The sequence below is a fragment of the Typopeltis vanoorti genome, chromosome 6 (assembly GCF_054136105.1).
Source record: "Typopeltis vanoorti isolate ZY-2024b chromosome 6, IOZ_Tvanoo_1.0, whole genome shotgun sequence".
NCBI lineage: Eukaryota > Metazoa > Arthropoda > Arachnida > Uropygi > Thelyphonidae > Typopeltis > Typopeltis vanoorti.
Genome location: NC_143554.1, coordinates 60,059,352 through 60,087,115, shown reverse-complemented (window position 1 = coordinate 60,087,115; position 27,764 = coordinate 60,059,352). Strand labels below are relative to the sequence as shown.

Here is a 27,764-nt window from a genome sequence, read left to right as displayed (position 1 = left end):
GGTTTAATACTACTTTCCTTCATAACGTGATCCATATAGATAATGAATAACAGAGGGGATAATGTACATCTTTGTCTAACACCAGATTTAACATGTAGAAAGTATTTTTAACTTGGGTATAGTTATGTTAAAGATACCAAGCAATTTTAAACCTGGTTTTACTCCATTTTTTCCAAGTAAGCAAACAGACAAAAATGTCAAGTTTGCGCCTGCAATTTATGCAAGACTAGCTGATCCCACAGGTAGTGCAAGACCAAGGCAACTCGCGGTAGAGGTGGAGCAAGCTCTGATCACTAATCTTAATATTTACCCTTAATGCCAAAACACATCTCCAAGAAGGGGATGTATGATGTTTTGTATTAAAGGCAAGCGGCCACTACCCAGACCGGTTTCGACCTTTATTGAGGTCTCATCAGTGGGGAGCCAGGCTAGAAATACCAAGATTTAGTAATGCAGAGCTTGTAAGTATTTTACCAAAACGAGTTACCATAAGGTGTTATAACCTTATTAAATAAAAATCTCAGGAGGAGATATAGATGTAGAAAGTATTTTTAACTTAGGTATAGTTATGTTAAAGATACCAAGCAATTTTAAACCTGGTTTTACTCCATTTTTCCCAAGTAAGCAAACAGACAAAAATGTCAAGTTTGCGCCTGCAAGTGATGCAAGACTAGCTGATCCTACAGGTAGTGCAAGACCAAGGCAACTTGCAGTAGAGGTGGAGCAAGCTCTGATCACTAATCTTAATATTTACCCTTAATGCCAAAACACATCTCCAAGAAGGGGATGTATGATGTTTTGTATTAAAGGCAAGCGGCCACTACCCAGACCGGTTTCGACCTTTATTGAGGTCTCATCAGTGGGGAGCCAGGCTAGAAATACCAAGATTTAGTAATGCAGAGCTTGTAAGTATTTTACCAAAACGAGTTACCATAAGGTGTTATAACCTTATTAAATAAAAATCTCAGGAGGAGATATAGATGTAGAAAGTATTTTTAACTTAGGTATAGTTATGTTAAAGATACCAAGCAACTTTAAACCTGGTTTTACTCCATTTTTCCCAAGTAAGCAAACAGACAAAAATGTCAAGTTTGCGCCTGCAAGTGATGCAAGACTAGCTGATCCTACAGGTAGTGCAAGACCAAGGCAACTCGTGGTAGAGGTGGAACAAGCTCTAACCATTCTATAGACTGGGAAAATAGCTCTATGCCCTACATAGACTATGATTTCAGACACTGATTATTCAAAGAAGCAATAGTAGTCCTATGAACAGGCAGCAACCTAAACAGAAACCAAGGCACCATACTGAATGAAACTTGGAAAAATTTAATCAATTCATTCAGTTTGACGGAACTACAGTATGCCAACAATCATATAACGCGTGTTCGGGACATGGACTAAAGATTCGCAATACATGCTGACGTTGTCGCGCATACGTATCAACAACTTAGCTACCTTCTAGTTACTGTCTAGCTTTCTCAAAGCTTGAACGGTAAACACAAAAAAAATATGAAAAATGCACAAAGTATAAAGAATACAAAACCGTTAGTAACTAGAAGGCAGCTAAGTTGTTGATACGTTCGCGCGACAACGTCAGCATGTATTGCGAATCTTTAGATCAATCTGACTAAATCAATCAGTGTTTTCTTCAGGGCTTGCCACTGAATCTCCAAGGTTTGGTTCCTGCTCTCAAACTCTTTCATTTTTTCTTGAATAATATTTGTGTATTTTAGTCTACATTTCACATCTGAGAGCTGCTCAACTTTCATTCTCTTTAAAACTTTCTTACATGTTCTTCTTTTCAATATGAAATTCAATTTAATCCTTCTCCTTGAGAAGGATTAAATTGAATTTCATATTTAAGACTAAATTAAATGGTGATCACTTCCAATTTCAAATCTACACTGGTGTCCTGCACCAGTGGGAAAACATCACTATCAACAATAACATAGTAAATGAGACTTTTCTTATTCCTTGCCTCTTCTCCCCATGTGAATTTGAGCACATTTTTATGTTGGAACATAGTGTCAGTAATAACTAGTCCATGTCCTGAGCAGAAATCCATCAGGTATTTGCCATTATTATTATTAGCTTTGCTCTTTTCTCCAAATTTTTCCAAAATATTTTTGTATGTCTGACAATCATTTCCTACTCTGTTATTTAGATCCCCAACAAGGACCAACTTTTCCTTTTTCATTGTGTCAATTGCTTTCTCTAAAGCCTCAAAAAATTCCTCCACTTCTAGAACCTTTGGGACCATAGGCACAAATAAGTCTCATTGCCCACATCACTCTACTTGAGACTGGCTGCCATTCAAGAAGATTAGCCCTGTATTTAGTGTTGAATACTATGGCTACTCTTTTTCCTTGATTGTCATTGCCTGAATATAACATTTTGTATTTATTGCTCAGAAAGATCTCACTAGTTTGTCAAGGCAGCTGACATAAAGAAAATGGAAAAAGTGAGATCTGAACAGCAAAGTAGGAAATGAATCCCACCAGGCATATAGGAACATTTTGGGAAAACTTGAAGAAAAATTCAAAGCTAATAATGATAAGTATTTAGTGCACTACTGCTCAGGACAAGGACTAGTCATTACTAACCCCATGATTCAACATAAAGATGTGCACAAGTTCACATGGTGACAAAACACAAGAAATAAGAAAAGCCTCATTGACTACATCACTGTTGATAGTGATATCTTCATGCTCATTCAGGATAAAGTGTGCACAGGATTTGAAATTGGAAGTGACCATTACTTAGTACGGACCAAGCAAAATAAAAATGGATATCACATTAAAAAGAACAGTATGTAAGAAATTTTTAAAAGAATTAAAAATAAGCAGCTTTTAGAAGTAAATTGTAGACTCAACTATACAAATATTTTTGAAGAAAAAAACGAAACAAACGGAAAACAAGAACCAAACTTTGGAGTCTCAGTGGCAAACTCTGAAGAAGACATTCATTCAGCTAGAGAGGTATGTGGTGAAGTTGTCTGTAAGGATAGAAGAATAAGAACATCATAGTAGACACAGGAAGTTAAAGCAGCAATCCTGGAAAAGAAGAAAGTATACAAAAAGCTCCTAGCAAATAATTTGGCAAGTGTCCCAAAAGAATACACAGAGCAATGTAAGAGAGCTAAGCTGTGCAACAGTAGTTAAACAAAAGTAATGGGAAGATTTTGGTAAGAACATGGAAAATAAATATCAGGAAGGTGGCAAAATGTTCTGGAAGCTATCGAAGAAGTTTAGAAATAGAGGAAAGATTACTGTAAAAGGAATTAAATATTAGAGTGCTCTCAACTAATAAATCGATTTGGATGAAAATTGTTGATAGGAGATTAATAATAACGTAAGCTTAATCATATAGTGCTGTCATAGTAATCTGAACACCCCTTGGGGATACATATCACAAAATTGATAATGTATTAAGTTATTCTTTGTATCACAATTTAATTTTCCAAGTCTCTTTTTGACTATGGCTCACAAATTTTCTATTGAGTTAATGTCAGGAGAGTTACTTGGCCATCACAGCAATTGAATGTTGTGATTTTTGAGGAACTCTTTCTTTTTTTTTTTTTTTTTTTTTTGAAGTGTGACGATGGAGTGAGATTCTGTTGGAAGATGAGTTCTTTGTCTTTCTGGATCTGCAGGACCATAAAACAACCCCAGAACATCTTTTTAGCTGGGTGTTTAGGTGCATGAAGGTAGGTGGAAGAAGTCTTCTCAGTCGCTGATCTGCGAATAGAGGGTGTTCACTCTCCTTGTACAAAGAAATGGCTCTCTCATCTGAGAATATGACCTTCCACTTCTCAACAGTTCAATCTTTGTACACTTTTGCCTACTAGAACCTCTTTTTCCGCATAGCCTTTGTCAACTGTTTCTTTTTTTGGTCTGTGGACAGTCCTCTCTGTTTCCAACAATCTTCGACACCATCATGCCAGAAACATTAATCTTACTAGCTGCCAAGTCTCGATTTAAGTTTACAGCAGATAGTCTTGGATTAATTTTACTTTTCCTAACTAGTAAGTGTAGTTTTCCTTTTTTGTCCACATTTTCCTTTTCTCTCAAGAGAAAAAAAAAAAAATACCTCCCTCCCTAAACCTCTTTAAAATTGCATTAACAGTACCCATACAGATACCACACTCATTGGCAATTTGACTTAAAGTCATGGATGTGTGCTAAAGAGTACATATTTTTGAACACTTTTTTGGAGGTGTATCCATTTTATAGCTACACAAAATGAGTAAAACACTAAGAATGTCAAGTTATTTACACTATTAAAAACATACAACACCATTAATAAACATTGTAGAGACAGTTAAAATACACAGCACTTAACCAAAATAGTGAACTAAAACCAGAACTGAAAACAAAAACCAAAAAACTTGACGAAAATTTGGCTTGTTCGAATTAATTTGTTCGCTACTGTATATTTCCTACAGAAATATACTATGGTGTGCATGTGTAAAAGACATACACACCATAGTCATTGTTACATTTATAAAATACAGTAAAACTCCGAAGTTACGTGGGACCAACAAAAAAGCGCGCAAGTTGAATTCGCGTAACTCGGGGTATAATTTTGCATGTAATTTATATATACAAACATACAATTGGGACCAAAGGTTTACAAAAACACCTATTTTTTTTAAGAAATATAATCATAATTGTAGTTTTTCGCACATAAATTCTTGTCACGCAAAATTTCTTCATAGCAAGCTAATGATTTTTTTATTCCTTGCCTTTTGCCTTGTGGCTACAGTTCGTTCCTCGTTAGAATCTATGTCCTCCAAAATCTGTAAACCTTTCTTTTATGATTGTTCTTACTGTGGATCCCTGTAGATCGAACTTCTTTGCTAGCTCACAAAATTTTCATTCCGCCTTCAAAATCCTTAATAATGTTGAGCTTTCCAAAGTCAACGTTTTTCTTTTCTTGCTAGCTGTAGAAGAATCGGACTTGCTTCTTTTAGATGACATTATTATTTTTTATGTGATAAAATTTTTATCAAGAACATAACATTAAACAATCGCAAGGTTTGTAGACTATAAAAATCGTGTATGAACGGAGACCATGTGAAACATGTCAGTGCTTGTTCACAGCATGTGCGACAATGGCGAATGCGGCTCACACCTGAAAGATATGCCTAGTGGTGAGGCGTGAAGCGGGACGGGAATACGTACATATAAGAAACCACGTAATTCCGGATTCGCGTAAGTCAGGGTATGACTGTAATTATAAAATTCTGTCAAATAAAGTTACTGGCATAACAGTTTCGAAATGCAGAATTTGCATAAAGTTTAATGATTTCTTATTTTAACCTTTTTTACATAGGTGATTTCCAAAAAATAAAAAGAGGTTAAAGAATTAGTAAACCTTTCCTTGGAAATAAACTCTGAAAACCAAAAGTAGTTCTTTCTTAGAATAAATTTGCCCTTATCAATTATTTTGAAATACATTTTTAGGACACTATACTGTACTCAAAAATTCCAATTTAATTTTGCTGTACAATATGGTGTCAAGGAGAATTAGTGTTAGTATAGTGCCATTTGATAGAAATATTATTTTTAGAAAATAAACAAAAATAAAAATACGTTACAAGCACACAGTGACTTGCTATGTGCCTACCTGATATACAAACAGAAGTACAAAAACAATCTGTCAAGTCTTGCTCTATAGGCAAGTAAGGCATGATACTCATCCAGTTCTCAGCTGTTAATTTACCTGAAATTTGTGGAACAATTTCAATACCAACCTGACAAGTGCAACTTCTTTTTATTCATCATAAGAGGGAATCAATTTAGGACTTTTATTCTTTTGACCATTACAATATGGGTGGTTTACAGCACTAATTGCTGTAGATTGTATATTGTTAGGAATGGTCTGTGCTCAGATGCCAGTTTGAAATCCAGCAAAATATTAGCTACTTAATAAATTCCATATTCGTTTTGCTCTTGATGTTGCTTAATACCAAACATAAGATGAAAAGCCTGTTGTGGGTGGGATTCATATAAGAGCACCTTATTCAACAATTCATGTTTATAACAGTCTCAAAAATACCACCATAGCCTTAATATATCATTCAACTCATCTCAGTATGTAGTATGCAGCAGTCAAGGAACCACAAATTGTATGCTGTGGTTCCACTTTTCCAGGTAAACCAGCTTTCTTATTCATCCTCAAAGTAGCCATTTTTATGGATCACTATAACTCATCTTACAGGCGACATATGTTACCTGCCAAAACTTTGAAGAGTTCCTCAGAACATACATTTATAACTTGTATTAGATGTATTTTCTGAAAAAACATCTTCAGTGAAAAGGGAAAATACTATTTGGGGGTAAACTGTGTGTTGGAATTGGGGGGAATGGTCTATCTCTGGCTAGGTGCACGTCTCATCAGATATTAGGGCACAGTGAAGACTTTAATATTACTGTAATTATTTATTAAATTTATTTACTAATAAGAGCAAACAGAATAAATTACATTTCTTTTTTTTAAAGTTGACAGGCCTAATAATACTGGCACTGCTGAAGAGTATAAACCATCACCAGTGATCTAAGTATGAATATCAATGTATGCTACACCACTTCCTGATTTATATTTATTTCTCAAGATTTGTGCATTTATTTAATATTTTTATTTTTTTTTTTAAAATTACATACTTATTTCTACAACACTTGTTATTTTATTATTTGTAATATTATGTATTGTATTTTCTTGATTAAAAAATTTTGCATAAAATTATTCATTGTCATAATTATCTTTCCAATAATGCTTTATGAAAAACTTCACAGGGTTCAGCAAAAAAGTTTGAGATACTGATCTACATACCCTGCTTTTAAAAACCAAAACAGAGAATGTTTTCAAGCCACTGGAGGCCTCAAATATAAGCAGGGAAGCAGGTTTCACATCTGTGATGAAATTTACCTACCAGCAATAAATGAGTGTTGGAAAACAAGAACCAATCTAGTGGCAAGATAAAAATAAATCATATTTTGAAGGGAAAAAAAAAAAAGAATCAGAGTCAAGCAACCTTCAGAGTCGATCTACTAGAAGCAAATATATAAATATACTAGGAGAAAAAAAATGAAAACTTAAAAACCAACTTGAGGATTCAGTGGCATGTGGCAAAGTTGTCTCTGTACAAAAAAAAACAAAAAAAACTTCATGATGGGTTCAGTAAGTTAAAGCAGTTCAAGAAAAGAAAAACTATCATATTGAAAGTTCTCAAGAAATAATATTCAAGTTTGCATAAATTTCATATATAAAATCAGAATATCTTCAGCAATCTCTCAATTATCTACATTCATACATTCAAATGAATAAACCTTCAATCAACCAATCATTGAATGGGTTAGCATGTCAGATGACTTCTGGTATGACATCATGTAATTATATCTTCAGTTTTCCAATCACTCAGTTAACTGATGTAAAATGTTTTCCTGCTCAATTCCTGTGGTTGGATACCACAGGGATTGAGGAATTGCTGTATTTTTATACTAATACTTCAAGCACCATGTTTCTGAATGCTATTTGACTAGTAATACATTTGTTAATCATTTAAAAGAATAACAAGAATATTATAATCATGCATGAATTTATCTAACAAGTCATTTGAAACAACTGAAGTTTCAAATATTAAGTTGAGATTAAATAACACTACAAACTATCTTACGTCTTAGTGATGGCAAGAAAAAGTTTGACTCCTTCAGCACTGACACCAGATGACATGGCACTCACAAGGCACTGTCTCTCATTTATATTTTGCTTTGCTCTGCTGCTTAGCTGTATAGAATAAAGTCACTCACTATGAGATAATACAAAAACACTGAACAATAGCACATTGTTTTTATTTAAATCTTAATTTTTATTTATTTAAAAAATTTTTTTACAGCCAACAAATGAAAAGAGATCATTAATATGTGGGAGAAAAATTCTAAATCGGCATGCAAGAATAATTTACATTTCACTTATCTTTAGAAAATCATATTTTACCTTCTCGCATAACTAGGCAGAATATTAGCCAAATTGAAATAAAAATGCATAATAGTAAAGGTTGATTTACTTAATGTTTTATATCACAGATTTTATTTATTTATTTTTAGTGAATGGTACTATATCTTTACCCAAAATTTTGACTACATTTCAGCATAAAAACAGTGACAATCTCCATAGCTTAGTTGATAATGATGACATCCTTTGGCTGGAAAGACTTAGTGTTTTAAAATATACATTAAATTTCTGTTTTTACTTCACCTAAAAGGTTCATAGCTTGAGTACCGGTTTCTTTTCAGTATTTAAATTTATCTTAAAGGATTACTAATTTCTCCAAATTCTAAAACAAATCTCATTTATTACAGTCATCTTAATCCCAAAAGTAAGACAAGAGAATTTTAATTTAAAAAAAAATATTTAATTAATATACAAATTATACAATAATTATTTATGCAAAAAAAAATTGATTTACAGAAATTTCATATGATAGCCACTCTCTCATGCACACACACAAATTAACTTAATAAAAAATATTAAGGTTTATGAAATTTAGTTCTCTAGAACAAGTATACGTGGTAGAGAATTAAATTTCTTTAATGTGAAAAACACAAGTCCTACATCACCATAGATTTACCTTGATTCAGGAAACATCCATAAAGAAACAACCTTGCCATAGAACTCTGAAAGTTTATTTAAACAATTCTTTTACTTGAAACGTTCTTAACTTCTGTCACCAGAATACTGTTTCCTCCTCCAGTATGTATGTATGTATACTATGGAGAATCTTTTATTGTGCAAACATCATCACATTAAGAAATTACAGGGTGTTCGGGATAAATTTGACAGTTTCGTAAGGAAAAAGAAAATCTTCTTTGTATCTATTAAATTTAATGAATTGACAAAAAACATTACAGGCAGAGTTAATTACAATACTATCAACAAGATTTACTCAAAATAACCACCATTAGCATCGATCACAGCTTCAATTCTGCTTCGGAACCTCGAACAAGCTGATGCTACAGTCTCCCTGGGAAGGGCCGCAAAAACTGTTTTAATTTTATCCATTAACTGGGCTTTTGTATTACTGGAAGTGCGATTGGTGTCTTTTTCAACTGCGCCCCATACAAAATAATCCATGGGGTTAAGGTCTGGGGAGTTTGGAGGCCAAACATTTGGACTGGTGAAGTCGTAGAAATTTTCAGACAACCATTTTTGACTTTTCCCAGAGGTGTGGCAAGGGGCCGAATCCTGCTGCCATACATACGGCCTACCATTGGCTACCCTTGTTATCCAGGGCTTGACTACAGTTAGCAACTCCACGAACAAAGCCCGAATTCCAATGCCAGGGTTCTTCAACACCTGTTCCTGCAGATTTGCGAGGAATTCTGCTGTACGAACGCAATCAGATCGTCTGCTAGGGATCTTTCTTCTTGCTACATCCTCGTAGTCACCATTGCAAGTCTCTAGTTCATGCCTGATTGTTTTTACTGTATTCAGGGAGCATTGGGCAGCAGTCGTAATATCCTTATTTTGATGGCGGGCACGAATCATCATGATACAAGTTATTCTCTTCCATGATTCAGGTGGGTTCCAGCTATCCATCCTTTCTGACATCTTGTATATGAATGAAGAAGGGTCCAAACTTTTAAATGAAGAGAAGTGTGTGTTAATACATGTAACTTACGGAAAAATATAATTAATTATAAATATGTCAAATTTATCCCGAACACCCTGTATATATATTTGTCTCTTGAAACAATTTATATTCTTCTATCTTCAAATCAAAATATGTGCTAGCAACAACTTAGAATAGACAGCAATAGTAGTCTAATTATTAAGGAAAATGATGATTCCCAAACTGTATGTAGGATGAAGAAATAGTGTCAATCCTGAAAACAGAAAAAATCAGCCAAGTTGGACAAAGGCAACAGGATACCACTTTCTATAATTATTATTCCCTAGTAAAGTAACATTGCTACCCATGAGCCATTAGGTTCAGGAAAGAAGATGCAATAGCTATTCCATGGAAACTGGAGTAGCTCTATAGTTCAATACAGTTCTGGCACATCTCTATGGATGAGGAAATCCTGATCACCTAGTTGAAAAAAATGCACTGATGCATGACAGGAGTAATGCATGTTTTTGGATGTTTTATCATATTTCCATCTACAGCTACACCAATCTCAGATAAAAGTACCTTGCAAGCCTGTGAAATCTGAACCACATCTCAGTGAGATGTTATATATTTTGTTATAAAAATTACATCTGTGTATAGTTTTGTTACATAGGTTGTTAAATTCTCACCCACAAGCTTGCAACAACATGCCACTTGCAGCGGCATTTTTCAGATGTCAAAACCCATATGTTAAAGACTTAAATATACATGTGAACGAGACAGCAAATTTTCTTAGAATAAAGATATGACAGAGATAGAGCTTATATGGCAGTTACCTGGTTTATTAAAAAAAACGAGGTTTGAACCCCAATTTACAGATCTATATCAAATAATTATAAGCACTGATTTAGCTGAAAAAACATACACGTGCTGACATAGGTGCAACTTTTTGTCAAAATATAGAGAGAAATTTAGATATATGTCCAAACATATCTAAACCCATCTCTATCCATTTAATACACAAGGGAAGTGATTACATTTTTTAACTCAGACTTGCATGCCAATCTGATGTGCAAGAGTTAAAGCATCTATTTACCAATTGATTGCTTTGTGTGAATACAGACACAATTATTGACCAATCTGAATATAAAAAATAAAATCATTTGAGTTCCACAAAGGGTTCAAATATAGAAATTAAGTCATAAAAAGGCTTGCTGATATATATACAGGGTGTTCAGGATAAATTTGACATATTTATAATTAATTATATTTTTCCGTAAGTTACATGTATTAACACACACTTCTCTTCATTTAAAAGTTTGGACCCTTCTTCATTCATATACAAGATGTCAGAAAGGATGGATAGCTGGAACCCACCTGAATCATGGAAGAGAATAACTTGTATCATGATGATTCGTGCCCGCCATCAAAATAAGGATATTACGACTGCTGCCCAATGCTCCCTGAATACAGTAAAAACAATCAGGCATGAACTAGAGACTTGCAATGGTGACTACGAGGATGTAGCAAGAAGAAAGATCCCTAGCAGACGATCTGATTGCGTTCGTACAGCAGAATTCCTCGCAAATCTGCAGGAACAGGTGTTGAAGAACCCTGGCATTGGAATTCGGGCTTTGTTCGTGGAGTTGCTAACTGTAGTCAAGCCCTGGATAACAAGGGTAACCAATGGTAGGCCGTATGTATGGCAGCAGGATTCGGCCCCTTGCCACACCTCTGGGAAAAGTCAAAAATGGTTGTCTGAAATTTTCTACGACTTCACCAGTCCAAATGTTTGGCCTCCAAACTCCCCAGACCTTAACCCCATGGATTATTTTGTATGGGGCGCAGTTGAAAAAGACACCAATCGCACTTCCAGTAATACAAAAGCCCAGTTAATGGATAAAATTAAAACAGTTTTTGCGGCCCTTCCCAGGGAGACTGTAGCATCAGCTTGTTCGAGGTTCCGAAGCAGAATTGAAGCTGTGATCGATGCTAATGGTGGTTATTTTGAGTAAATCTTGTTGATAGTATTGTAATTAACTCTGCCTGTAATGTTTTTTTGTCAATTCATTAAATTTAATAGATACAAAGAAGATTTTCTTTTTCCTTACGAAACTGTCAAATTTATCCCGAACACCCTGTATATATCAGCAGGCCTCAAAGTGCCTCCATAGCGCAATTGGAAAAGAGCAGAATATTGTGTCCTTGGATTGGAAAAGACCTGGGTTCGATTCTCATCATGACGAGAGGAATCCTTATATGGACTTTTTCAATTGAAGGCGAGTTAGCTGATCTCATATAGAGGTAGCAGGGCTTCCTCTTCCCCCCCCCCCCCCCGGAACTCTGGTTTTTCATCCTGCATACAGATAAATTGGTCTTCAGAATACATGCAATTCACAGACAAAAAAAAACTGTTGTGTGTGAGTGTGTATAGCTTAAAAAAGCAAAAAACTGGTTTTTGTTGAAGACCTAACCAGCAGAGTAGGAAACAAATCCAAAACATACAGAAATGTTTACAAGAAAATTTGAAAAAAAGGACAGTGTTAATAAAAAATAATGGAAAGCATATGTTATTTTTCTGCTTAGAACATGGAAAGCAATATTAGCAATGTCGAAAGTTTATTTTTCACTTGGTTAGACTATAATAAATTTAGTTTAATCCTTTATCCAAGTGTGATGTGTTTTGCATTATGAGAGATACTGAGATAGGAGTGATGTTAGTTTGGTCCACCTTTGCTATGAGTTTCCTGGTGTTGTACTACCTTATCCCAGTCCTGAAGATATTTTCAGGCGCAAACTTTGTTTGCTCACACTTGGATAAAGGATTAAACTAAATTTATTATAGTCTAACCAAGTGAAAAATAAACTTTCAACATCTTTCTCTAAATCCAGAGTAATTTAATAAAAGGTTGGCACACCTTTTGGCAACTCCTATAGGTAAAGATGACCTCGCCATTGCTTCTGCCTGGTATCTCCAACTTCTGGGCCTGGCTCCCACTGAAGAGCGCTTAATAAAGGTCAAAACTAGTCTGGGTAGTGGCCCTTCCCTTCATGCATAACATTATACATATCCACAAGGAGATGTGTTTTGCATTATGGGAGATACTGAGATAGGAGCGATGTTAGCGTGGTCCACCTTTGCTATGAGTTGCCCGGTGTTGTACTACCTTACCCCAGTCCTGAAGATATTTTGAGGTGCAAACTTTGTTTGCTCACACTTGGATAAAGGATTAAACTAAATTTATTACAATATTAGCAATGTTCTACATAAAGGGTTCAAAGAAAAAGAACATACAGAAGATTTAGAATAGGAAGTAACCACCATTACCATCTAAGTATTGGGCAGGATGTATCTCACTGAAAATAAAAATGCATACTGAGGGTCTGAATTATTATTATTATTATTTTTTTTTTTTATGTTGGGCCCATATACGAGAGGTTGGCTGGTCAACCTATAGTACATTAGTACCGTATATGGGTGGGTAGTGGGTTGATAAAAGAAGAAACTTGTTTACATTTGATTTAAAAGCCTGTATGTTGTATTCTTTAGGAAATATGTGAGGGGGGAGACTATTCCACAGTACTGCAGTAGCAGGGATGACGGAGGAGTAAAAGAAACTTGTTCTGTGGGTTTCAAGGTGTACTGTGAAAGGATGTTGGGTGGTAGCTGTACGTGTTCCAATGGGCTTAGTACAGAGTGGGGGAATTATTGATGCTGTTTCCAATGAACATTTCCCATGGAAATATTTATAGAATATACAAATTGCAGAAACCAAGTGCCTATATGAAAGTGAGGATAGTGAGTTGGTGTGAGATGGATCATTCATCAGTCTAATCGCTCTCCTCTGTATTGAGGATAGCATTTTGAGGGAGCTTTCAAGAGCCCCACTCCAAATGTGAGAGCAGCATTCGACAGCTGGGCAGTTTTGTGATTTGTATAATGTTAACAGCTGTTTAGAGGTGAAGTAGCATCTTGAGTGAAAGAGAAAACCTAGTTTTTTGGAAGCTGAGGCTGCAATGGTTGCGATGTGTTTATGCCAGGAGAGGCTTGATGTCAGGATAATTCCGAGAAGAGAAATCTCATCTTGTCTGGGAATTTGAGTGTTATCAAAAACAATGCTGGGGGGGGGGAATGGTTCTTTTTTGTGAGAATAATGAAAATAATCAAAGTCTGACAATTCTATGCCGTAAATTGCAGATTTAAATATACACCTATTACTGGAGCAAATGTAGACTCTGATCCAAGCATTAACTAAGTAATAGAAAACTCAAATGAATATAATATTCCTGCATATTTAGCATTTGTAAATCTTGAAAAGGCCTTTGATTCTCCATATGAGTCAAAAATCAACCCAGCTACTGGGGAGGACAAATTAGTCTTCTTGGTGCCAGTCCCAAGCCCGGATAAATGGGGAGGGTTGGCGTCAGGAAGGGCATCCGGCCATAAAAAAAAACCATGCCAAAACCAAGGATGAAATGTCGAATAACAGAGAAAGGACCACGGCTAGGGCGTACCCCGTAAGCGACGCGCAGTTCTGTCACCCAAGGACTGTGAGAAGTGGGCTAGGGCTACTGAACCAAGGACTGGTTTGGTTAAAGAAGCGAGTCCAACAGAAAGGGAGTGTGTGTAAAGTAAGAATCGGGTCTCTGAATGAGAAGGGTAGGGAGATAGTGGACATGATGAGAAGAAGGAAGCTGAAGATCTTGTGCGTGCAGGAGACAAGGTGGAAGGGCAATAAAGCAAAGGAGCTGGCGGAGGGGATATAAACTGTTTTATAGTGGTGTGAATGAGAAGGGAAGAAACGGAGTTGGAATTATCATCGATAAAGAGCTGAAGGGTGGAGTCTGCAAGGTGTGCCGGAAGAATGATCGGATTATGAGCGTTAAGCTTGAGATGGGAGGAAGTGTGGCTACTATAGTGTGTGGCTATGCCCCACAAGTAGGTTGTGATGAGGAGGAAAAAGAGACATTCTGGAGAGAACTTGACCAAGTAGTAATGGGAATCCCTGATGGTGAGAGAGTGATCGTCGGAGCAGATCTGAATGGGCATGTAGGATGGCAATGAAGCGGTGAAGAAAGCGTACATGGGGGCTGGAGTAGTGGTGAAAGAAATGAAGAAGGCAAAAGAATCATAGAATATGCTGTGGCCTTCGATCTGGCTATAGCTAACATGTGGTTCAAGAAGAGAGTTGGGCATCTGATAACCTATAAAAGTGGGGATAGAATGAGTCAGATCGACTATATTATGTGCCATAGGAAACATCTGAAGGAGGTGAAAAACTGCAAAGTGATTAACGGAGAAAGTGTAGCGGCACAGCACAGGTTGGTTGTGGTAGACTGTGATATAAAAGGGGAAAAGAAGAATAGACGGACGTGGCAGATACAGAGGAGAATAAAGTGGTGGAAATTGGAAGAGGAAGGCCCAAGGAATAAGTTTAAAGAAAAGATATTGAAAGAAATGAAGTTACCAGAGGATGTGGAAGAATGGTGGGACGTTAACAGTCGGAATATTAGAAAAATTGGAGAAGAGGTGCTTGGTATAACATCAAGAAAGGGCCCGCCTGAGGATAAGGAGGCATGGTGGTGGAATGAGAAGGTGCAGTTGGAGATCAAGGAAAAGAAAGAGGCAAAGAAAAAATGGGACATGACTGGAACTAGAGCCAACAAGGAGGCATATAGATTAGCGAAGAAAAATGCAAAGAGAGCTGTGGCAAGGGCGAAAGCGAGGGCAGTTGATGAGGTTTATGAAGAACTGGAGAGAAATGGTGGTGAAGCTCAGTTGTTGAGAATAGCGAAAGCCAGAGATAAGGCCTCGAAAGACATAACATCAGTCAAGCAGATAAAGGATGCCTCAGGAGTAGTATTACAAGAGGACAAAATCAGAGGAAGGTGGTAAGAATATTTCCGTAAACTACTAAATGAGGAGAATCCGAGAGAGAGAGAGGTGTGAGGATGGAGAGGCAAACAAGAGACCGGTGCAAGATATAAGTAGAGAGGAAGTGGATTGAGTACTGAGAAAAATGAAGAACGGAAAGGCTGTGGGGGGGCAGACCAGATACCTAGGGAAGTGTGGAAAAGTTTGGGCAGTGAGGGCATGGATATGTTATGGGATCTGATGAGGAAAATAGCCCAAGGAAAAGACACCAGAGGAATGGAGGAAAAGTATTCTCGTCCCAATCTACAAAGGAAGAGGAGATGTTCAAGACTGTGGCAACTATAGAGGGATCAAGCTGATGTCACACACATTGAAGATATGGGAAAGAGTAATTGAAGGGAGGATATGGCAGGAAACGAAAATTGGTGAGGAACAGTTTGGATTTATGCCAGGAAGAGGGACAACAGATGCGATATTTGCGCTAAGGCGATTGATGGAGAAATATAGAGAGATGCAAGTGGAGCTGCACATGGTGTTTATAGACCCTGGAAAAGGCATACGACAGAGTGGCCAGGCAGGAGGTATGGAAGTGTATGAGGAAGAAGGGGGTGTCGGAGAAGTACGTGAGGATTGGTGAAGGAGATGTATGAGGGAACAAAAACTCAGGTCAGGTCTAGTGTCAGCATGACAGAAGGGTTCCCATTGTCGTAGCACTACACCAAGGGTCAGTTCTGAGCCCCTACCTCTTTGACCTGGTCAAAGATGTACTAGTGGAGGATGTCCAGAAGGAGGCACCATGGAGCATGCTGTTTGCTGACGACATTGTTTTATGTGAATCATCCCGAGAGAAGCTTGAAAATACTCTGGAAGAGTGGAGAAAAGTATTGGAGGAGAGAGGCATGAAAATTAACCAGGAGAAGACTGAATATATGTCAACGGGGAGTGACGAGGATATGATCATACAACTTCAGGGTGAAAGACTAATTTCAGGGAAAAAATTCAAGTACCTTGGGTCGGTCGTCGAGAGGAATGGTGACCTGGATGAGGAAATACAGCACCGAATAACATGCGGCTGGATGAACTGGAGGAAGATGAGCGGGGTCCTGTGCGACAAGAGAGTGAGTTGTAAGAGAAAAGGAAAGCTGTATAAGATGGTGGTGAGGCCAGCGATGCTTCATGGTGTGGAGACGTGGCCTATAACAAAGGCACAGGAGAGGAAGATGGAGGTAGCGGAGATGCGGATGTTGAGATGGATGAGTGGTGTGACAAAGGAGGACAGGATAAGGAATGACTACATCAGAGGGACAGTTAAGGTGGGACCAATTGGCAAGAAGATACAAGAAAGTAGGCTGAGGTGGTTCGGACATGTAGAGAGGAAGGGTGAGGAGTATGTTGGTAAACGAGTGGAGTATATGGAGTTGGAGGGAAGGAGGAAAAGAGGCAGGCCCAAGCTCAGGTGGAGGGATAAGGTGACAGAGGATCTTAGGGAGAAAGGATGGAGTACGAAGGACGCCCTGGACCAAAGAACTTGGAAGAGGAAGGTTAAAGATTGGTGCGCCGACCCCGTTTAACATGGGATCAGGCATAGTGAAAGAAGAAGAGATGTCAAAAATCATAAACAGCTTAAAATAACAAGGCCATACCAGCAAAGTACAGATTATTATTATTACTATGTGACACCTCCAGGGAGTCCAAGGACTCATCGAGGGAAGGACCTACTCTATGACTCTCTCCAGAACTCAATCCACCAACTACACTAACACCATCTATCGTCCACCACCACCACTAGTATTTCCAAGACAATCACAAACATCCATGCCCACAGCGAGATTCGACCCTGTAGCCTTTTGGCTGGAGAGCGGATACGCTAACCACTTGGCCAACCAGGCCAGCTATTGAAAACTTCATATCAAAACTCAACAGCCATAAGGCAAGGATATGTTATATTACCCAAATTGTTTTCTGCTACATTAGAAGAATGTCTCATGGGAAAACTAACTATGGAACTAACATCAATGGAAAATTCTCAAATCGCTTACATTTTGTACATGATATTGTTCTTTTAAGCAAAAAATAAAGTAGCTCAGGAAATGCTAAACAATCTTGATAGAGAGAGCAGGAAAAAAAGATTTAAAGATTAACATATTAACATGCCAGCATGGTTAGCTTATATGTTCTCCAACCAAGCGGCTATGGGTTCGAATCCCATAGGGGCACGGATGTTTGTGACTGTCCTACCAACAGAAGGAACTCATGGTCAAAACATGTTAGATCTCATTATAGTGTCAGAGGAGGTTTCACTTAAACACGTAACTATATGCATCTGGTTGTGACAGCGATCATGTGGTACTCACTTGGAAAGTGGCTAAGTTCATGAATGTTCTATTCAGAAAAGGTTGCATGCTGAACTACAAAGCAGGAAATTATGACCACCTGAGGGGTATGCTGGGTTTGTACCATGGTATCAGTTATTGGATGGAAAGAACATTGACAGTTTGTGGGAAGTGTTTAAAAAATACTTAAATGATGTGATATCAAAACGTGTCCCTAGAGTTTGAAGAATAAATAGAGTAGGAGTAAAATGGATGCGTGATCTAATTAAGCAAGATATTCATAAGAAAAAGATAATGTGGAAGGAATATCGTGTGCATAAGGATGATGTCAATTAAGCAGCAGGCTAGATAAATCAAGTATTGTACAGAAAGCTAAGCCTGAGTATGAAAAAACTGGCTCTACAAGTTAAAGAAAGAATGAATTTTAAAGAATAATTCTACTGAATGCAGATGGTATGCAGTTAACTGATGCAAATGATTGTTTAACAGATGAGCAGCCATTTTGCTAAAAACTATCAACCTGGTATATGCAACAATGAACTTACTGCTACCTCCGTATATGGAAACTCATGTGAACGAAGAGGAAGTACTAGAGCTGTTGCACAAACTGAACAAAACAAGAATTCAGCAATAAGAACTGATGGGATATCAGTTAAAAGAGTGTTCAGCTGAACACTCTTTTAACTGTTCTCAGCTATTCCTTTAACTAGGCCATATAATTTGAGTCAGAGAGGGAAGATTCTACAGAAGTGGAAAGAATGTATGGTAATCCTATTGCACAAGGGTGATGCAAAGACTGACATATCCAACTATCAACCAATCAGTATCTCAGGACTGGTGGTTAAGATTTTGGAAAAGTTGCTTAGGGTTTGCATTCAGAAATGGATTAGCAGAGAATCTCTACTTTGCAACTAACAGCATGGATTTACTAAAGGAAGTTCATGTTTTAGCAACTTGTTGACATTCTGTAATAATGTTACCACTGAGTTCGACAAAGGGAATGGATACACTATGATACTTTTGGATTTTGCTAAGGCTTTTGACAGAATACAGCATGGAAGACTTATATAAATTGGAGAATATGGAATTAGATTCTAAACTATTCGTATGGATAAGAGGATGGCTGACTGACAAATATCTAAAAAAGTTGAATTTAAATTGAAATTTAAAAGAATTGAAATTCTAGGATGTGAAGAAGTGAGATTATTATTATTATTATTATTAAACAAGACCTCATGGAGTCCAAGACTCATCTAGGAAGTCCTTTTATCTCACACACATCTCATCATACCATGTCTTAAACACATTCAAACTCCTTGCAGACACCACACTCTCAGGCAAGGCATTCCAATTACTCAACTCTGCACGAAAAAACCTGCTTCTCACTCCCCTACTCACACCCTCTTTATACAGTTTCCAGGGATGACCTCTGGTTCTCCCCTGATCTCCCACTATTCTCTGTAGAACTTCTCCACCATTGATCCTATAACAACCCCTTACCAACTTGTAGGTCTCTATCATATCTCCACTCTTCCTTCTCTCCACTAGACTCTGCAAATTACACCTTTTCAATCTTTCCTCATACTCGACATTCCAGAGGCCAGAAACTACTTTAGTCAGTCGCCTTTGGACCCTTTCCAACATCTCTTCATCCTTCTGAAAACCAGGTGACCAAATCTGGGCACAATAGTCCATGTGTAGCCTAATCAAAGCCTTATACAATGGAACAAGAATCTCCCTACTTCTACACGTCAGTGTCCTCCGCATCATTCCCAGAAGTCTTTGTGTTGTCTTCACAATTTTGGCGATGTGTCCCCTAAATTTTAGATCCTTATCCACTATCACCCCCAGATCTCTTATTTCCTCTACTTCCAACAATATATTCTCAACAAGCATAAATTCTGCATCCCATCTTTGTTTTCCAAATTTTAAAACCTAACATATTGCAACATTGAACTCACATCCCCATTTGCTTGCCCAATCACTCAATTTATTCAAGTCTTCTTGCAAGGCCACAACATCTTCACTACTCTTTATGGTTCGTCCCAACTTTGCATCATCTGCAAACAACTGAATATCTCCATCCAAATCTTCGCCAATATCATTAATATACAAGTTAAATAGTAATGGCCCTAAAACAGACCCCTGAGGCACTCCACTAGTGACTTTCCTTTTCCTAGATATTGCACCCCCATACACAACTTGTTTATGCCTATCAGATAGCCAGTCTCCAATCCAATGCACTAATCTAATATCCAACCCCATCTGCTCTAGTTTGACTGTCAACTTATCATGAGGTACTCTATCAAAAGCTTTTGCGAAATCCAAGTATATTACTGTGTATCCTTCTCCTCTGTCCAAGGAAGCAGTCACTTTATTGTAATAAGTAAGTAGATTACTAAAACATGACCCCCTTTAGCAAATCCATGCTGTCCATCAAAGATTATACCATTGTTGTCAACCCAACTCTGGATCCTAGTTCTCACAAGCTTCTCCAACAACTTAACCACAACACCTGACACACAGATAGGCCTATAGTTTGATGCTCGAGTTCGATCACCTCCTTTATGAAGTGGCACAATCTTGCCCTCCTTAGGAACTTGACCAAGTGCAAGACTCTTATTAAAAAAAAAAATATGTCAAGGCAGGTGTCAACTCTCTGGCACATTCCTTCAGAATACGCGGTGATATATTATCAAGTCCCACAGCCTTATTTACATCTAGTTTACTCAACTCTCCAAACACCTCTTGCTCACTTACAGTCAGTCTCTCCTCCCCATCACCAACTGCTCTTAATCTCTCCATGAAGTCACATTCACAAGATTGAAAGATCTTTATGAACTGCTCATTATAAGTATCTCCACCACACATTCTGCAACAGCTGTCTTTATACCATTTCCTCCAATCAATGTCATCCTTCCATAATCATTCTTTCTTTTGCTGGCTACATATCGAAAGAACTCCCTAGGATTCTTTTTGGCTTCATTAGCTAACTGCTGTTCATACCTCTCTTTAGCAACTCTCACCAACCAAGTCACCCTCCTTGCCTGGTCTTTGTAGACTTCATGAAATTGGTTACTTCCACTTCTCTTATGCTGCCTCCACAATGCCGTTTTTCTCTGTATTGCATGCTTAATCTCTTTATTCATCGATCTCACACCTACCTTATTTAACCTTCTCACCCATGGTATACATTTAGACATTGCATCTACTAAATAGTTTTTGAAAATCCCCCAACAAGCTGCATTGATCTCTTTTCCAGCTAACTCCTCATTCCATGCTACACCTGCAAGCTGTCTCCTGAGCTCTTCATAATCACACCCCCCCCCTTGTAGTTCCACATATACCCCTTTTTCACAGGGGTCCTTGTACTGCTGGCAACCACCCAGGTAATCAACTCATGGTCACTTTCACCAATTGGTGGATGATTTGACACCTCATTGATAATTACATCCTCCGATGAGATGACCAAATCCAAGACCCTTAATCCTCGTGTATCCTCTGTTACACACTATCTGAGGTAGTTATCCCTCAAAAACTCAAGAAACTCATTTTCTTTACTTCCAGTTGCTATCTCTTCATTCCAGTCTATATTGCCATAATTAAAATCACCCATAATGATCACCCTTTTCTTATTTGCTTGGCTTATTTGACTATACATTTCACTATCACCACCATCCACATTACCAGGTCTATAACAACATCCCAACCAAGTATTTGATTCTATTCACCTCTATCTCACACCATACTGCCTCAAAACCACTGGCCCTATTTCCCTCTTGCATCTCTACCTTGTATGGACATAACTCTTTCTCTATCATCAATAGCACTCCCCTTCCCTTTTTACCCCTTCTATCCTCACGAAACACATCATACCTTTCCATCTCTATTCCTGTCAGGATGTCATCCTCATCTAACCATGTCTCACTTATTCCGACAATCTCTGGGTGCACAGACGCAATTAGTGCAACCATTTCATCCGCCTTGTTTCTTATACTTCTAGCATTGGTATACAAACACAACAACTCATTTCTGGATCTACAGTTAGTTCCACTAATACCACTCACTGCATGTGATCTCTCCATGCTGGACTTGGGCCATTTCCCTTTCTGCTTCTTCATTTTAGAACCCTTTGCAATTCCAACTGTTTCCTCTTGATCCCTGGTCATCCCATTACTTTCCTGCCTACACATGCTCTCACCTCCTCTTGGAGCATCCACCTTTCTCACGCTGTGTACCCCTGAGCCTCCCCGTTTCCCTGCTCCTCTTGCATACCCATTCTCTCATTTTCTATACTCATACCACTCACTTCCCCATTCATTTCCACTTCTTCGATCTCTCCTGCTCTTCCACATCACTCCCCTTCTCGATCTGATTCATTCTCTCTATTCACTTCTCTACTTTCCAGCAGCAGTCTCTCCAAGCGACTCACACCATAACCACTCAAATGCAGTCCATCGCTCCCATACAGCTCACTTCGTCCCTCAAACTCATTCCACACATTAGTAAACTGTACTCCCATCTCCTCACACATTTCAGCCAGAATATCATTCATAATCCTTGCTCTCCACCTCATTTCACCACAAGATGAGTGACTAATGTTTTAAAAGAGATAGCTGATGCTAGTAAGATTTATTCTTTCACCCCATACAACAGAGGGAGATATTTAACTGTAGTTAAAGATGTGGAAACAAGAGACAAACTATTACAGGATTTTACTTTTGAAGGCAGCACAGTTCTTCCTGTAATGGTGGAAAGCCAGGTTAAAATAGTAAAAATCTAATAAAAGATTTCCAATGGAATATATAGAGAACAGTAAAGAAATTCTTATAAAGACATTTACCAAAATTTTGTCAACATCGATACAACCAAGTTATCGTAAACTATCCCAACAAAGGCTGTGCCTGTGTTGTGGCTCATGCAATCACTTGGGTGGCAACTGCATAAATCTAAATGTTTCAACTGCATGGTAATCGGACATGGGGTCTCAAACCCTGTCAAAAATGCAAAAGTTCTGAACACCGCATTAACACCTGTCCTTTCAGAACATTCACTGAAAACGTGGGAGCACTGGTAGAACCAATTAGAACACTGTATATATCAGAGAGGCATAATGAAGAGTTCCTGGATCTTCCAATTCAGTCTAGTAAAGACTACGCTTTTAAACAAACTGCATTTGGTAAAATTACAAAAAATGCGCGACCAAATCATCCAGAAATTAGCCCCAAATTTGAACTGCAGGAGCCACTTTCTCAGTCAAATATGGATGGAACAACATCAATTGAAATTACCAATAATGAACCTAGTATAACAACTGAACAGATACAAGACAAAATGCAAACACATGAAATTGTTCTACAAGGAGAAACTGGAGAAGAAGCAGAAAAGCAAGTAAGACAACTGAAAGAACTTAATATGCAGACAAGATAATCAAAAAGAAAAGATTAATTAATAATAAAAAAAATAAAAATAAAATTGAGGGTAAACCAAAAAAAAAATTAAAAGATGTATTAAAAAAAAAACTATATCTAAAAGAAAAAGAAGTCTTAAAAAATGTAAAGATTGAGAAGGTTGCAGATCGTCAAATGAAGAATCATCTCAAGCTAATAAAGGGAAAGCAAGAGATACAATTAAAGAAAAATTAAAGTTTACTGATTCAAAATTTTCTCCTTCATTATCATCTAGGTGAAAAGAAAATAACTTCCAAATCAAGAACGATAGACATGAAATTGAAATAACGGAAAGCAACTGTAAAAAACTGGAAACGTTAACAAGAAGCAGGCTACAGAATAGCTCCTTCACAGATTGGAGAGTTCATCAGGTGACACTTCACTAATCATAGCATTTCCTTACTGCATTGCCTCATTATAAATGTATGAGGATTGCACAGGCAAATTAAACAAGATACTATATGAAAACTTATGCTACACCATAATATCAGGTTTTTTGTTTCTTCAAAAAACATACTTCTGCAGATATAAAAACTTGGACAGATAGATATCCACTTCTTTCTTATTGGAGCTTTGGAATATTTAACAGGACTGGATTACGAGTTCTTATTTTTGACACCCCCCCTTCCTTGGGTCATTCTGTAATATCCAAAAGGGATGCAAAAGGGAGAATCTTGACAATAGACTGGAAATACTGTGGAGTGGGATATAAACAGTTAAAGACATTCAACAAGTAGTACCAGTCTTGATCGAATTTATATCTCTTCTCTTATAAATAGGATAAATCAGATAAAAGATCTGGACATCAACATGTCAGATCATAATCCAGTTCTACTTAAATTCTACTAAATGGAACGAGTAGAGATCAGTTCTGGACCATGGAGATATTCAAATTTTCTGCTGATATTTTCAGCCAAATTCTAAACCCTCTCTCTGTTCAAATTGGAGTAATTTTACCCAGAACTGGGATATGTGGTTAAAATTCAAACAAGCAATAAAACAGAATATGATTGAATGGGGGAAAGGAACAGGATTTCCTCAAAAGAAAAAAAAAGAAAAAAAAAAAGGCTTCTCTCTTTATAGAGGTCTTTCACTTTTTTTTTCTTTTGAGGAAAGCCTGTTCCTTTTGTAGCAAACCAATGCAATGGTACAGAATGTATCTACATCATTAGAAACATTAACATAGAGATCAAAGCAGAAAGGCAGAAATTTTAAAATAAAAATACAGCAGCACTTAGCAGATAGCCCTTCAGCTGCATTCTTTAATAGACAATTCACTAAAAGAAAGGACTATCACTCAAATCTGTGTTGATGATGACATGTCCACCACTCAAGACATCCTTGACTACTTTCAAAGCACTACAAAAATCTGTTTGAAGACAATAGTACTTTGGGAAATTATAACTCTTAGAACATTAATGGTTTTCCTGTTCATATCTAAGATGGGCTTAAGAGAACCATTACAGCATCTGAAGTTACCACAGCTATAAAGAATGGCAGACGAAAAAATTGCCAGAACCTGCTGGTCTAGGGACAGAACTTGACCACAAGGCCTGGGATTTTATTCTTTCCATTCTGGTTATACTTTTTTAATTCTTGTCTTTCATCAGGATACATACCAAGTGAATTTGTAGCAAGCTATACTATCCTCAATCCAAAACCTAATAGAGATCACACCTTAATCAGCAGCTAGAGACCTATTTCTCTATCTAATACTGACTACAAGATATTTTTCCATATTATCAATAACAGGCTCAAAAGTGGGAATGAGATACATAGTTAAAAGCACACAGGTGTATGGAGTTCCAGGTGGAGCAGTAGAATTTAATCCGTTTCTGCTATGTGATCTACACCACTTAAAACAAAAAAGCATGACTCAACAGCAGTGTTATCTGTAGACCTTACTCAAGCATTCGATAATGTCTAACATCCCTTTCTGTTCCACATCCACCAGCAAATTGGTGTGGGTAAAAAGCCACTCTCTCCCTTATCAAAGTAGCCTATGCCAATTCAAATACTTGCCTCCTAGTTAATGGGTCCTGTCAGACCCGGTCATAATTCAAAAAGGAATCAAGCAAGGTTACTCTCTCAGTCCATTGCTCTTTGCATTGGTACTTAAGCCCTTCTTACAAACAGTTGACAATACACGTGTTGTGTAAGGAATAACAGTTCCTTCAACGATGAAGGAAAATAAGGTATTAGCATATGCCAATGATGTAGTGGACACTCTGAAGGATAATGATTCTATATATATCTTTTTTGGTAGTGGATTAACTACTAATGCAGACAAGACAAAATTAAAAGTTTTTGGAAAGTGGGATCTTGGAGGCATTCCTTTTGGACTAACCCCTAAGCAAGAACCCCTCATTATATTTGGAATTCCCTTCTCCACTTACTCAATATTACCAGTTCAAGAACTTATATATAACATCAAAACCTTAGAAAAAACAGGGCCACTTTCCTTTTCTTCTAAAGCTATAGTACTCAATACCATTATCTTCCCTGGTCAGTTGTACATAATAAATATTACAGACATCACAAAAGCTGAAGAAAAGCAATTATATAGTAAGCCTGTGCAATTTTTTTTGGTCCAGCCAATACCAAGTTAAAAAGGAATTTCTGCAATTATCAAAGGATTTGGGCTTCTAGTCTTAAAATTCTGCTATTTAAGCAATACAGCTTCAAAAAATCCATAAAATATTGCAGACCAATTACACATGTGCAGGTCTTCTCCTGTACTACCTGGGTTTTCATCTTCCTCTGGAGTAAATTATTAAAAGGTCCAAAAGCTGAGATTGGTTCTGAATACTACAATATTCTATGCTTAACTCTAAGAATGCTACAACACTCTGGCATTGACATTCTTTCTATTAAAAATAATAATCTTTTAACAATCTTAAAAAAAAAAAATCTTAAAGAAATCTTTAATCTCTTTCACTGAAACTTCTGCAGTTGGGTACTGAGAACAATGCCTTGTTTCATAACTTATTGAAGTTCCAAGGATACTCTAACAGGAGGAATCTTGCTTGGAGAATTGCATACGGTCGCCTTCCAGTCAGTAGCGTTAAAAGGGGTACTACAATATTGGAGAGATCCAATCTGTGACATCTGTTACCGATTGGAAACAGTAGAGCATTCATTATATAGCTGTAGAATCTATAGAATTTTCATCTATATGAGATTGGTGCAAAAAGAAAACTGATAGTCCTTGGTTATATGATGATATAAAAGAGTTGAGGCCTTTTCACTCTCCTAATACTATCAGGTTCTCTTACATCCCTATACTAACTACTCTAGGCCTATGATAAGCACCCCTTTACTTTTTCACCTCAATAAATGTCAAAATCGGTCTAGGTAGGTAGTTACCCTTCCCATAATGCATAGCATTATACATGTCTGTAAGGTTATGTGCTTTGCATTATGGGATACTAAGGTAAGCGATGTGAAGTCAGTAACCTCTATAACACAAGCTGCCCAGTCGTGAAATTACTTCATGAACAAACTTTGTTTGCTTACACTTGGATAAAGGATTAAAACAAGAATTTCTTGGCATCTGTAATTTATAGTATAACAAAGTGGAAACTTTCAAACACCTTCATCATAGTTTATCACATATATCAGCTCAGTCTCAACTTCCCCCTCCCACACTGTAATATATTCCATCTTCATGCCGATCTTCTCAATACACACGCATTCACTGCTACTTTCAACATCCACTCTCCCTATGCAATATCTTCTTGTCCACCCATGTTCCATGTTTCAATGTTCTTCTTGCATTCTCTTTCTCTCTTCATCTCTCACATTACTACTGTTTCGACTGCTAAACACTCCTGTCTCTTCAAAGCCACTCTCCTGATCTCTTGCTTGCATCACACACACCCCACACTTCCATTTAGCAACACTTTCTCCAGTGCACTCACTCCAAAGTCATTCATAAATACTACCCATCATGCCTGTATAATTCCATTCTTCCCTCAAACACATACCATACATTCACAAACTGTACTCCCTTCTCACACTCCATTCTCAACTTACACTGTCATACCTTGGCAACATACTGACCTCTCCCACTCTTCTCAATAATCTCCTGATATTTGCCCTTACATGCTCATGTCCACTTATTGAACTGTTGATAATTCATCATCATCATGTGGTTCTAACAGGTGTTTAAAGCACTCACATTACTAGTATCCTTGGATTTTGTAACCAAAGATAGGGTGATTAGCTCTATGCCTACAGATACACTTTGTACGAGGGCAGTGGGGTGGCTGAAAAGTTCTGATAAACACCTAGAATGAAAATAATATTAGAGCAACTGATATAACCACAAGAAAGAACATATCTTCAAATCCTTTAATCCCCATGTTTCATAAAATTGTAATAATTTGTTATTTTTCTTTTAGGATATATAAGAAGAGTTGCTTTAATATTTTTTTGTTCTAGATGTTTGTCAGAACTTTGCATCCCCCACCCTCACGTGTATATATATTTAG

At 37.3% G+C, this 27,764-nt stretch overlaps 1 protein-coding gene across 1 annotated transcript in view; it reads right to left on the bottom strand.

Moving 5' to 3' along the window:
* LOC150105482 (protein LSM12-like) overlaps positions 1–27,764 on the bottom strand; it is a 99,855-nt gene that overhangs the window by 54,152 nt on the left and 17,939 nt on the right. Inside the window, exon 3 of the mRNA XM_090394844.1 lies at positions 7,679–7,788. Within this exon, the coding sequence (XP_090250970.1) occupies positions 7,679–7,788 (110 nt within the window). The remainder of the gene's footprint in view (positions 1–7,678; positions 7,789–27,764) is intronic.